The following is a 13,794-nucleotide window of genomic DNA, read 5'->3' as shown; positions in this document are numbered from 1 at the left end:
TTAAATAATCTTGATCTTTTATTAGTCCAAATAGGTGAATAAAATATTAAGCTGTGATACTAATATGTATTTTGAAATATTAAATTTATATATAATATTTATCTTTTTTAAATTTAAAGTCACATTAGATTTGCAGTGTTCAGATTCTACAGGAAAGACGATTTTATAAGCATTAAATGAAGGGGTCCCATCAAAGGAATCATACATGTAAGTGTTGATATTTCAGTGTATGTTTCTTATCTAAATCACAGTGTCTAATATACTTTTATATCTTCAGAACAATTTAAATTGAATCAACCTTCTTTTAAAACAAATTTTTAGCCTGAATTTTTCACAAAATTTTGACATATTAGGAGAATTGCAGTATTCAAAAATATTTCCAATAACATTCTGTCTCTTAGCTTGAAGGCACATTTTCTATTTTTTATTATGATTGGACAGAGAGAAGCTCACTTATTTTATATCTTCATTAGAATGATAGGTATCAAATATGTTTTTCAATGAAAAGTACTGAAGTAAATAATGTGAAATATGAAGGTGATAAATATTAAATATTTCCAGTGAATTTAATAAGACTGTTTAAATCTCATCTATATAATGTTCTATTTTTTTATATATTTTTTGAATTATAAAATCTAAAAAACTAAAATAAATTTTGGTCATTTATCAAGTTTTATTTAAATAGAAAACTGTATTGTTTGCGAAAAATGTAGTATACGATAGTGTATAATATATATTATAGTTATATATACATATATTGATCATACTAATTACAAAAATTATTTAATTTTGTAAGGCTCAAAATTAATATGAGTAGTGAATGTTTCTTATAAGTACAAATGATAATTCAATATATTATCACTAAATTTTGATAAAACAACACATTTCATTTTCCTAGAATTTAATTTGCTTGTATAGTGGTGAATTCATATTCCTAAATGTAGAGTCTTCTTCCCATGATTTTCATTGAGATTGATTTTCTAATGACTTTATGGTAGACAATAAATATTAGTTTATTTCCTTCCTTCTTTTATCCCCACACCCCCAGCCTTTTCCCACTTATCTCCTTCTCTCCTTAATTTCTTCCTTCTGGCTTTCTTCCCTAAAACCCTTTCATATAATCCCTACTCTCCCTTATTCCTCAGTGTAGTAAAACTTAAATTAGACAATAACAGGTTTTCCAGTTACATAATAATTTGAGTATTGTGAGCTTTGTATTTCTTTTTGGCTTTTATAATTAATTTCATGACTTTTGTAAATGTATTTTCATAGGAATAAAAAATAGCTTTCATAATGTAATGTAAAATTGTAGTTATATATAAGAACTCTAATTAGAAAATGTTTTAAATTATTTTCACGAAAACTATTTATTCTATTAAAACATAACAACTCAATAATTTTCTAATATTTATCTACTTGATCTTGGAAGACAAATCACATTTTTGCATCATTTGAGCTACAGAAAGTATAAAACATGTATATTTCCCAATTTCTAATTAGTCTTGTAAAACATAATGGCAAATTTAAATATATATGTGTGTATGCATATATAACATATAAATATATAACTAAAACATAGCTGTATTTCTAGTTAAAAAGAAATTTACTCTACACGTTATTATTTCTATATCTTTAAGTTTTAGGGTACAAGGTAGTGTTTTTATACATACAACATGAGACTTTTGAAAAAGTTATATAACTCTAAATTTTCTAATTTCCTTAAAAATAAGCTTATAATTTCTATTTTCAAGTTTAGAACACTAAAACATATTCATTTTAGTTTTTTTCTCTCAAAGTGTCTTTTAATTTTAATTTTTGACAGGATTCTTACTATAAATATCATTTGATTTCTTACGACGTTTTCTACGTCTTTCGTACATATTTTACTTATAAAGTTGGAGGAATTAGAATCAGGATTTAAAATCAATTTTGATCCGTAAATTTATTCTAAGTCCTCACTATATGTCAGATACAACCTTACCAAAATTTTAAGCACCATATCATTTTTAGAATAATAACCTGAATCATGACTTATTGAAATGTAAAAGTTATTTGCTTACAGAAATAGTGTATGATTTTCAGAAATTATCGTGCTATACTTACCAGCCAAAGCAAGAATATATTCCTGAAATCTTGTTCCTATACGGTTTGTGGCTGTGCAGTTATATCGTCCAAAGTCATTGTCAGATGTAGGTGCAATCTAAAATAATTATAGTAATAAAAGTTTTACTATTTTAAAACAATAGCATTGAAGTTTTAAAATAGACTCTAGTACGCTTGTCATCTTCACACAAGTTTAATAATCACAACTCCTTGCCATAACTTTTTTCTATATCAAGTAAATATTAGTAAGTAATAAAAATCCTTTTTAGATGTAATCTATGGAATTATACTATCCACAGGACTAGGTAAATATAATTTGTCTATTAATTTATGAAGTAGATAAAGTAGATAAATGCCATCATTTTGTTACATCTATTGAACAGAAAAAAATCATTAGATATTTATATATGTACATTTCAGAAAATAGTACATAGTTTGAAAATATATATTCTGCAGTTACTACAGATGTGAACTTGAAAACAGAAAACTTGCACCAAAAGCATTGTTAACACTTTAAGATCAGGCAGATATAAAGTTCAAGAAAGGCTCAAAATATCAAATCTCTCCCTCTTATGATATTATTTATCGCAAAATATTAATGAAAGATAAAAATTTATTCTAAAAAACAAAATCTCTCCAGGACAGTGTTTTGGAGAAAACATTGCCCTTGTGTAGCAATCCCTGAAGACAGACCTGTGATCTTGATATCTAACTAATAACAGTAACTTGTCTCCATTTCTATTCAATTCCTATCATTCTCTTTCCTTTTAGTTAGAACATAGCTGACTTTAAATCCTTATATATTTGAAGTCCATAATTAAGTTAACCTATTGGGATTCTATTGCTGAATATTGGGACCAACCCTGCAATTCTAATGTACTGAAATTCTAAAGTACCAATTCGAAAAGAGATTTGATGACAGTAATAGACAACATTTTCTATCCCAGTAACTATTATTACGAGAGAATATGCTTAAAACAAGAGTTGCTGTTAATTTCAACTCTATCTCAAAAGGGGGAAAATGATTTTGTGGTAATGGGAGGCTATTAACTAAAAGTACAATTTTGAGTTCCATCGAAGATGGTAATTCTGAAAGGGTATGAAAAGGCTGTGTCATTCATTCTCTAGTCAGCTGTCCATCTAGGAATAAGTCATAGGTTTAAAGATTAGAAGTTTTAAAAACTCTTAAAAGTTTTTTCCTAAGTGATTAAATATTCGTTTTACTTACATTTAGTTTTTAATAAACCAGGCACATTTAATTCAAAAATAATTTTACTAATGAAAAATAATTTGACAAAAATTTTTTTCTTATTCTTCAGGCATATCAGAAAATTATTTGCATATTCCATAGAGAAGACTATGTCCTGAATACAATGCAGAAACAGGATTGCCATGACAAAGAATTGTCACTATTATATAGCTCCTCAGGAATAATAAAGTAATTTAAATATATTGATTTTCATTGGAACGATTTTTAAAAGGCTCAGTTCACTTTTGTTTTCACTTCTTGGGAATTTACCTATTAAAGATAAAATCTTTATAGTTCAATATGAAATAAATAATTCTTTTATCATGTTATATGATTAACAAATACATAAAATACCCTTAGTATTTTTTAGTAGCACATATTTTAAAAAAAAGAAAACAAAAAACACAGATCTAGACATAATGTGGCCAAATTATGTAACTTGCAGCATATTTGGTGTTTTCTAAGAAAGTGATATAAAGGTAAACTCCAAAGTGGTTTTATATCCAGTCCCGGCACGACAAAATAATAGATGAGTTTTTCAAAATATTAGATAATATGTAACAAAGATATGGTATAAAATGGTAATTTAAAAATATTTAAATGTTTTAAATATGCAAATTAGTGCAGCTATTTATCATGGAAGTACTAGGAACACTAATAATATACCTTGTCATGTTTTAATATACAGTTAAAATAATTCAAATTCACTTAAGATGTTGGGCTTTGACAGAATATAATAGATCAACAAATGTACTTTTAAACATCACAGTATAAGCTGAGAGCACAATGTTAATGAAAAAGCTTGCTAGTCTTTTTCCTACACTTTCAAAGACTTGATTTCCACTTTGTATGTATTAATGGTGAAAAAATCACTTATTTAACAATTACTATCTTTACTAGGGCAAGGAACAATGATACAGGTGATGTAAAGCAGAGTATCATTCCAATCAACCCATTATAAACTACTGTATTGATTTTTGCCCGTATATTGAATAGTTGTCTTATTTCAGAGGAGTGCTCAGGAACATTAACAAAAAGTTTTGATGACCTTTACAGATTCATTTATTGGTGGTAACCCAAAGGAGTTATAAAATATTTTATATTTAAAATTCCTAAATTTAAAATTTTGAATATATATTTAATCAAAGAAAAAGGAAAAGCATTTAAAAATCAATTCAAAAAATGATTATTGACCAACTTATTATTTACAACTTCATTGTAAACTTGACTTTTTATATATTTTATGTTCTAAAAAATTAATAATTATATGACTATTATCATAACTACTAAATGAAAATTAATAATTATATACTATCCCAAGCAACTACGTATGCTATTAATTGCTACTAATTTAAAATTAGTCCTTCTTATTATTGCTTTTTCTTTTTTAAGTGTTATTTTGTCTTATTCTGTCTTTAAATTGTGTTAGTTACACATTTATATCTTTTATTCAGGATTTAAATTTATTTTTGAAAAAATGGTATACACTCAAGGTCAATGTTTTAACCAACAGATTACCCAGCTATGTGAAAAACAAACAAAAATTGCTTAATTTTCTCTTTGGGATAAGGAAGAATGCCATTTAGGCAACAGATTAAGTAACACTGGAGACTTCTATAAATAAAATATTTAAATGTCAGATTTATAAAATGTTGCTTGATATTTACTATGAAGAATTATGAGCTATCCCAGAAACTTAAATGTGGCAAGATAAAGTAAAGCAGAAATTACAGATTAGTCTATCACTGAAACATAAACTTATATTTACCTGTTGAGACTGACTTGTATTCCTCCATAAAATTCATAAGTTGAATCCCTGGCCACTAAGATGACTGTATTTGGAGATAGGGTCTATAAGGCGGTGATTAAGGTTAACTGAGGGCATAGAGTGTGTTCTGATGTCTTAATAAGAAGAGACACAAAGAAAAGTTTCACCAGAAACCAGTATTTCTGGCACTTTGGTCTTCGACTTCGAGCCTCCAGAAATATGTGGTGGGGGCGGGGGAGGTTTCCGTTGTTTGAGCCATGCAATTTGTGCTATTTTGTTACGACAGCTCGAGCACACTAATACATTCTGCAAAACTTCAGTGAAATCTAACCTCAGTTTTTAACTGTGGTTAAACACCTAAAATTTAGGTTAAATGTGCCCAAATGTCTTTCCGAAATTGACCTCCATGTCAATTAGCCAATAGCTAGTTCGTCTAATACAATTACAAAGAAATCAATTTAAATCGATTTAGACAAAGTGGCTTAATTATCTGTCAGTTATCCAAACATTTGGGAAAGTGATGTCTAAATCCTTTTATCAACCAAACATTTTACTAAGTCCAATTACCAGATAGAAGAGTTAATATGGCACCAATGAGAAGAATATTTTGGAGTGAACCCAGTACAGATATCAGGTGGTATTTCAAAATAGGAATTTTTAAAATTTATGTAAATTGAATTAGTGGGGAGATGTACCTACCATCTGTTTAGCTAAATAAGGCTGTCTGCGAAAGATTCTCAATTGTTCTGAAAGAAAGCATCATAAACTGGAAGGGCCGATGATCATTGCCATAGATGTATGTAAACTTTGGTAATTGATATATACACATACGTGATCTTCAATGACTAAATAAAAGGTATTTTATTTAGTAATTTAAAAGGTATTTTATTTAGTAATTCAAACAGAATTTAAGAGACAGGGCCTGGGCAATACAAAAGCAATTATTTACTGTCTCAATTTAAAAATTAAAATAAAATGAGGCATTGAACAAGTAAATCTGGTTTATTTAGGAACTTGTAAATATACAGCCAGTAGATAGCATTTAAGGAGAAGGTCATTGTAACCACAGAATCAATGATTAGTATCAACACTAAAATTGAAATTTTTCCCTCAAGAGTTGACGCCCATTTTTATATATAAATAATGAGATGTTAATCATTAAAGAACCATAATCCAAATACATAAAATATCCCTTTAAGTAAATAAACATGAAATAGATACATTGGTTTCCTATATATTTTATAATATAAATATACTACATAAATATATTAAGATATTTAAACATATTCTAAAATAGTAGATAATTGCTAAAATAATATTAATATGTACATAAAGACTTACCTCTAATATCACCTTTCTCCCTGAACTATATGTCTTCAAATTAGTGGTGTTTTTAGCTGGCAAGACTAATTTCTCTCTTCTCCAATGGACCGATGCTGGTGGATTAGATTTTACATCACAGCTTATATTGATTGGATTTCCTTCCCAAGAGTAATAAATTGTTTGGTTTGAAATGAACTTGGGAGCATCTGTAAAGCAACATAATATAATATTTATAGACTTTTTCTTTAAGATAAATACTCTTTTAATTAATATAAGAAATAATTATTACTTGACTACAAAAAAAATAGCAATTTTAATTTCATGTCTAATAGGACATAAGAACTCATGAAAATACATGTCATTTGATGGTTTCATCAAATACTTTTAATATAAAAACATTCAAAGTTGGCCAATTGTGAAAATATGAAACATTACATTTCTCGAGTTAAATTTGCATTTAATAATTTGACAAAAATGTCCACCCAGTAAATAAATGTCTATCTACATATATGGAACCTGTTTTTGAAACTATCTACTGTAAAGGAAGAGTTTAGTATAAAACTTAACAAAATCAGTGTCTTGTATCAATTTGAAATCGTACCTTAGCCATATAATTTCTTTTAAAAATATTTTGAAGCAGATACAGTCTAAATTAAACTGGCAAATATAATATCATTTCAAGTTTTTATTAAACCAGAAATTATTTAGTCAACAGTATTAATTTAAGAATTAATCAGTTGCTATGATGCTCTGTCAATTCTCAGGCCCCTACCTCAGACCTCTATAAAAATAGTTAAAAGAGACAACATATTATGCCATTTAATGAAATAACCTAATTGTGAAAACACACAAACATGGGTTTTAGTCTTGTTCCACTCTAGAACTTTGACATAGCCCAAATGTCAATCAATCATAATCTGAGTCTTAAAATCTTAAAATTATACATAATTATTTGAGAGAATTCATTATTTTATTTTTACATAAAAAAACATAATCTTAAGTGGTAGCTAAAATGTTGCTGATATTTATACTGGTTATTGTTGTTACTGATATTAACTATTTAAAACTTAATATCACTTCATAAATGATCAATTTCAGTTGTCTAACTTAAATATTTTGTTTTACTACCTCTAATTACTTAAAAATGACCTACAGCCAACTTTTTTTACATCAACAGATTATATATCACATATATGAGTTATAATCTGTAGTACAAATGAAGAAGTAATTGTTTAAAAATTCTTGTCTACATATATTTTACTGCATGTTTTTAATGCTAGTCTCACATAAATGTAAGAAATATTTATTGAATGCTTTCTATATAATAATGAATTTATACAAATAACCTTGTGGGGGAAGGTGCTATTTTGTTTTAAGCAGGAGAGATCTGTTGTAAGAGACTTCGAGCTTGTTCTAGTACTAAGTCGTAGGTCTGGGATGTGAGTCTAGGGTGATTTTAACCAGGGCTCATTATTTTCCCATTCAATCTAGAAACAAAATTATAATTCTCAGTGCTAGCAACATTTTGATGATTTGGACTCTATCATCTATAATTGAGAGGACTATAACTCGAACAATTCCTCAGGAGGATAAAGTGCCTTAAAAAGCTTTATAATCTTAGTTCTACAACCCAGTCCTAGGTATCACTCCAAAGAGAATAAGTTGAAATAGTATCAAAGATTTATATAAAGGACTTTTAATGCATTGATATTTTAATAACAAAAAATCCAAAGCATCTTAATGTCTCAGAAAAGAAGGTTGGGTAAATAGTGACACATCTTGGCAATTAGCATGCTAAATATTCCACAGCCATATCTACCTATAGTTTTCCCTAAGCTTGCAATGTGTCTGCTCTTCTTTTCACCTGGCTGACTTCAAAACTGAGCTCCACACTTCCTAAACACAGCCTTTCCACAGCCGTCAACCTACGCCGAAGTTCCCTACATTGTGCTCCCACAGATTCTGTTCTTTCTCAACATGTCTTAAGCATTGAAAGGATCTTTTTGATTACTTCTCCACCAAATGATCTAAATCTTACGGGTTAAGCTATGTCTTGTTCACAATAATATTCTTGATGGCTTACACAATGTCAGATGCTTACTTGATTCTCAAAATCTATATCAAATTTACTGAAAATTAAACAGGCATTAATTTTCAATTCAACAGTTCAGTTAAACTGAACAGAAGGTATTTTCAAGGAGAAAAGTAAAAAACAAAACAAAACAAGCAGCAACAACAACAACAACAACAAAAATTTTTCAAGGCCTTAAAGGATTAAGTGAAAATCTAAGACTCTACAACTAATTAGGGGTGGAACTGTAAGGGAAGCTGAACTTCCTGATATTCACAGTAAACAGCTAAGCCAATATCTATATCTACCTCTATCTATAAAATATTTTATTACTGCTTAATATATGTGAAATATGATCTCTTTAGTATTATAATACTTTAGGGAGAGGCTTATGAATAATTTATTTGCATAAAAATACAGCCCAATGTGAAAATCATGCATGCTAATATTACTATTAATAGCTGGCTCACAGTCAACTCTAATATAATATGGCATCTGTGCATATGTGTATTATATGATAATTTAACAATAAATTTAGGGCAAGATTTGTTTAAATAAAAGCAAGCAATTGCCACTGATAATCTCAGTGGAAATTTAATTCAGAATTACTGATGATGAATACAAATGTGCTATAGGCTATACATGCTACATATGGCTGAAAACCACATTAAAAATGTATTTCTGGTGTGAGGCAAGAAAATATTGATAACTCCTATCTACAACAAAACAGAAACTAGATTCCTGTATATTACATGTTTTGTAAATATCAAAACAGTAGCAAGACAGCAATATGTACTGGCACAAGATTGGCACATAATGATATCGAACAAATGGTGTTGAGCTACTGTTTGAAGAAAGATTTAACTCAAGAAAAGGCAACATATGAAGGCTTCAGGCTAAAAAAAAATTAGCCATATTTAATGCTGATAAATTAAAAATTGTAATTTTCACAAAATTGGCCTTTTCAGAAAAGCAGAACTTTCACATCATGAAAGGCTTCAAATGTTGTGCAAAGGAAATAAACTTTGCCAGTTAAAAAAAAGGTCAGAGGAAGAGAGAGGAACTGTGGAAATAACAGTGTGTGTGTGTGTGTGTGTGTGTGTGTAAAAACAAAAAGGTAGGCAAGGACAAATTTTCACCTTAAAGTTGCTTTCTTTGTCTAGGTTTTGTGCCCATATTTTATGCATGAGGAAAATAAATTTGTGGACTATAAAGTTATGGACTATAAAGTACGGAAACATCTCTTAAGGTATTATATATCCCCCAAATTCTATTAAAGTCCAAATTAAAAATATTGTATAAATTACAATGAACAGAATTAACTATTAGAAGAACAAATTTTTATCTGAGTAGAGTAGAGAACAAAAATCAGAGAAACTTGATCAGTACTTCATCCATTGGATGTGAAGGTAGAGACAGCCTTCAGAAAGTGTCTGGGAATGATGAGAAACAAGGAAAGTGGCAAAAACACCCTCTTTGACAAAAGTTTAGGCAGAGTCTGTGTGGTCTTTTTGATTACACCTTGTCCTTGGGCCTTGTCCCTGATCTGCTTTTAGTAAAGAACTCAAGCTAAGTTAGATTAGTGAGAACCCTTCCATCTTTGATATCTGATTACCCTTGGTATCTGATCAAGTTCCTTATTACCTATCTTTAATGTCTATGTTTATGGCCTATTTTTAGCAAGACTCCTATTACACCAGTTTAGCAATAATCACGTTGTCCTTGAAATTTAATCAAGCTCCTCTTAGAAATTTCCATCCACAGATTCTAGTCTCACTCTGCTTACTACCTTGAATGCACGTTTGTCCTTACATTTGGAATTGAGTTCAGTCTTTCATCCCTATTGCAACAGTCTTGACCCCTATTGCAATAGACTGGAATAAAGTCTTCCCTATCATTTTAAATAGGTGTCAGAATAATTTCTCTTTGACAAAAGAAAGGGCGTACCCAAGAAAAGTAATTAGAAGAAAAACTTGTTTGTATTTCCCTTTAAGAGGTAATGACAAAGACAGATCTGAAGGAAATATGACAGCTATAAGTACTGGATTATTTTCTGTAATTTTGTATATTTGAAGTGTTAGAGTTAAAATTATTATTTTTAAATCAATCACACAAATAAAACTTTATCCAACCAGATTTTCAGACAGAGAAAGATGGAAGACTTATATCTAACAGTGAATCCACCAAATTCTCATGGCAATAGGAAGCAATTTTTGTATTTCTAGCATTTATCTATGAACAAAGTTAAACTTACAACATCTTTGTGCACATGGCCATTTTAAGTTCTACAGAACTGGGCAGATGTCATAGCATCAAATATCTGGAAAGGAACATGGGTGTCATCTATAAATCTTTATTCTATATACAACAAACCTTGCTCTGGGATATTTAGGAAGGCAGTGGCCAAGACCACCCCCTTTTGGCTCTTTATATTCATCTGATAAAACCACACTGCTATGCCAGTTATTCCATTAAAAACTGTAAGTATATTCTCAGAGGCCTGTTACTATAGATCATTAACAGTGTTACTCCATATTGGAATTAATGTTTGAAACGATTATACCAAGTAATCATGGAAGTTCTTTATTATTATGTCCTATATACTGTATTTAAGCAATAAAAGAAGTACATAATAGAGTTTAGAAGGATTTTGGTAAAAAAGAGTGCACATTGTACACTCACTTATTTCTAGGTGCTGCCAATAAAATGAGATAATTAGAATCATCGCCACCTTTCCTGTCTATGCTGATGTATGAGAAGCTAAAATGTAAGGAGAAATGCATTCTGGGGCAGGCCAGTCATTTTCCACACTAAGGATTTTATGGCTAGAACCATGTTTTAGCAACATATCCTTGAATAAATAGTGCTTAGATAAAAATTCAGGAAAATTAATTTTACATAGGAGAGAAAAGAACTAAAACTGGAGAGGGAGAGGGAGGGTGAGAAAAAAGAGGAGGAAGAGGAGGAGGAATACAGAAACAGGGACAAGAACACAAGTGTATATATATATATATATATATATATATATATATATATATGGTGATATTTGTTCTTGGTTAGAATTATGTAAATCTCTTGGAGTAATGCTAATCTAATTTTTTCATGTTTATAAATGCTCCTGGTTGATAGTTTACTATACACACACAGGTATTTACATGTATATATATCTACAGAAGATGAAAAATAATCCCTCTTTAATACATATTATATTAATAAGTTAATACCTTTAAAACCAGATAATGCATGATCAAAAATAATATAAGAGGTCCTTGGTGTTGAAAATATTGGAAAGTAGATTATCTATAGGCTCCTATATCATCCACTTAATGATTATATAATTATTTATCAAAATGTATATACTACAGCATAGACTGGAAGAAGAACATGTAAAACTGGATGTAAAATGAATAAGGGCTTTACAAATAAAGGAACTATGTTCTCTTATCTATTATCACAATGGCAATATTTTAAAATATAAATTATTGAGGTTTTATTAAATGACAGCTGTATAGGCAGAAGGCTGAGCTAGAACATTTCAACAATCTTATATCCATGGCCTTGACTGAATCTCTGATTTAAAGTTGCCAGCAAGAAGAGATACCACAGTATGCCAGGATCCAAATTTGTCACTTTTTCAAAGGTGAGATCAGGAAAATCATATTTCAGGAGACATTAGATAAACTTTTAAGACTGCCTTCAGGCTTAATGCCAAGTTATTCCTGTTTTGAAAAATATCTTTTTTGTTTCATTATTATTATCATTTTGCCTTAGTGCTGAGACTCTGAGCTGAACCTGCAGCCAGCACTCATCACTGCATTTCTGTCACCATGTAAGACTTGCCGACATGATTACTAGCTTAATACAGCTTTTCACTTTCTCTTGTCATTTCCTCTTAGAGCTCTGAAATCTCCTTTTTTTTTTTTTTCTGAACATGGTTTATTTGTGGTTGGTAGCTGCGACCTGAGTAAAGTCTTACTTCTTGCTGAATGCTGGCCTGGATTCCTGAATTCTGCTTGCTCATAAGCAGGCTGAAGTGGAAAACAAAACACAACACAGGCTCTGGCAACCGAAATGTAAAAATCCTTTGACCTGAATTGTCACAGTTTCATAAATAATAGAATCAGTATACAAAAGCACTATTTACTTTATATTTTGTGAATCGAATTGAAAAGTGTCATTAGGGTAAGATTTACAAACAATAAAAAATAAATTTGTCTCTCAATAATATTAATAATATAATATGTACTGCTCTTATAAATCAGTATTGGGATTATCAAAATGTGTCTTGCATACCCTCCAAATAATTTACATACTACTGTGAAATACTGTCCTCTCCTGTAGTGATCATACTGTGCAGTATAAAATTTTAGGTATTTTTCTCTTTAATCTTAGATTTTAGGAACTACAAATAATAGCAAAAATGATTTTAATGTGTAATACAATATCCTATTTTAAGAACTCTGAACATTCATTTCTTGCCAATAAATCACAGTACATAAATATACCATTCACTTTTCTCCATTGCCATTGTTACATCCCCGTTTCAGGCCATACTCATTACCTGGCCAACTTTAGAAGCTCTGTCCTTACTGGCTTACTGGCCTACTGGTCTACCAGTTTCTATTTTAAGACAATGTTACTATTCCACTTAAATCTTTCTAAGAGATTATCTTCAGATTTCTTAAATCAAAAAGTTTTATGATTTATAAAGTTCTACTTTAGTGAGCCTATGACTTTTCTCTGGCTCTGTCACCATTTGGGTTAACTTAGTTCCTTCAATTGTATCCATCCCTAACCCTTTCCTGCTTTCAGCCTCTTGCCTAGCTGTATCATTTACCTAATCACTTTTAGATATATTTCATCTTAATGTAGCTATGTGTTCCTTTCCCTAGCTTTGTAGCTGTGTGTTCCTTTCCCTGGCTCCCTTGAAACATAAATTCCAAGGGCAAGGACAATGCTGCCTTTTCTCACAGTTCTGTGCAGCACCTAAATTTATATTTGACACTCAGCAGATAATAAATAATAGTCACATTAATGAATGAAAACCCAGGATAAGTAAGTATTATAGATGTCATCACTCTAATAGAGGAGGAAAAGTATACCAACATTTGTTTGACTTAGCTAAAATCACAGAATTTAGGACTTTAATCAGGTGTTAATTCTATAGTAATATATTTTCTTTCATAGACTCTTATTGCCTATTTTGTGAAGAAGCCAACCCCTTAAATTAGCTAAGAATTAACTGCACATTTTTAAAATAATATCTAAAACATCTTGACA

The 13,794-nt window shown here is 29.8% G+C and overlaps 1 protein-coding gene across 2 annotated transcripts in view; it reads right to left on the bottom strand.

Annotated features, from left to right (window-relative positions):
- NCAM2 (neural cell adhesion molecule 2) overlaps positions 1-13,794 on the bottom strand; it is a 407,496-nt gene that overhangs the window by 82,361 nt on the left and 311,341 nt on the right. For both annotated transcript variants that reach the window (XM_039857416.1, XM_039857415.1), the window contains exons 10-11: positions 6,462-6,649; positions 2,104-2,200 (exon numbers count right to left, since the gene is read on the bottom strand). In XM_039857416.1, the coding sequence (XP_039713350.1) occupies positions 2,104-2,200; positions 6,462-6,649 (285 nt within the window). The remainder of the gene's footprint in view (positions 1-2,103; positions 2,201-6,461; positions 6,650-13,794) is intronic.

The sequence above is a fragment of the Pteropus medius genome, unplaced genomic scaffold (assembly GCF_902729225.1).
Source record: "Pteropus medius unplaced genomic scaffold, Ma_sr-lr_union100, whole genome shotgun sequence".
Classification (NCBI taxonomy): Eukaryota; Metazoa; Chordata; class Mammalia; order Chiroptera; family Pteropodidae; genus Pteropus; species Pteropus medius.
Note: the sequence above shows the minus strand (reverse complement) of the source record. Positions and strands in the feature narration are given on the sequence as shown.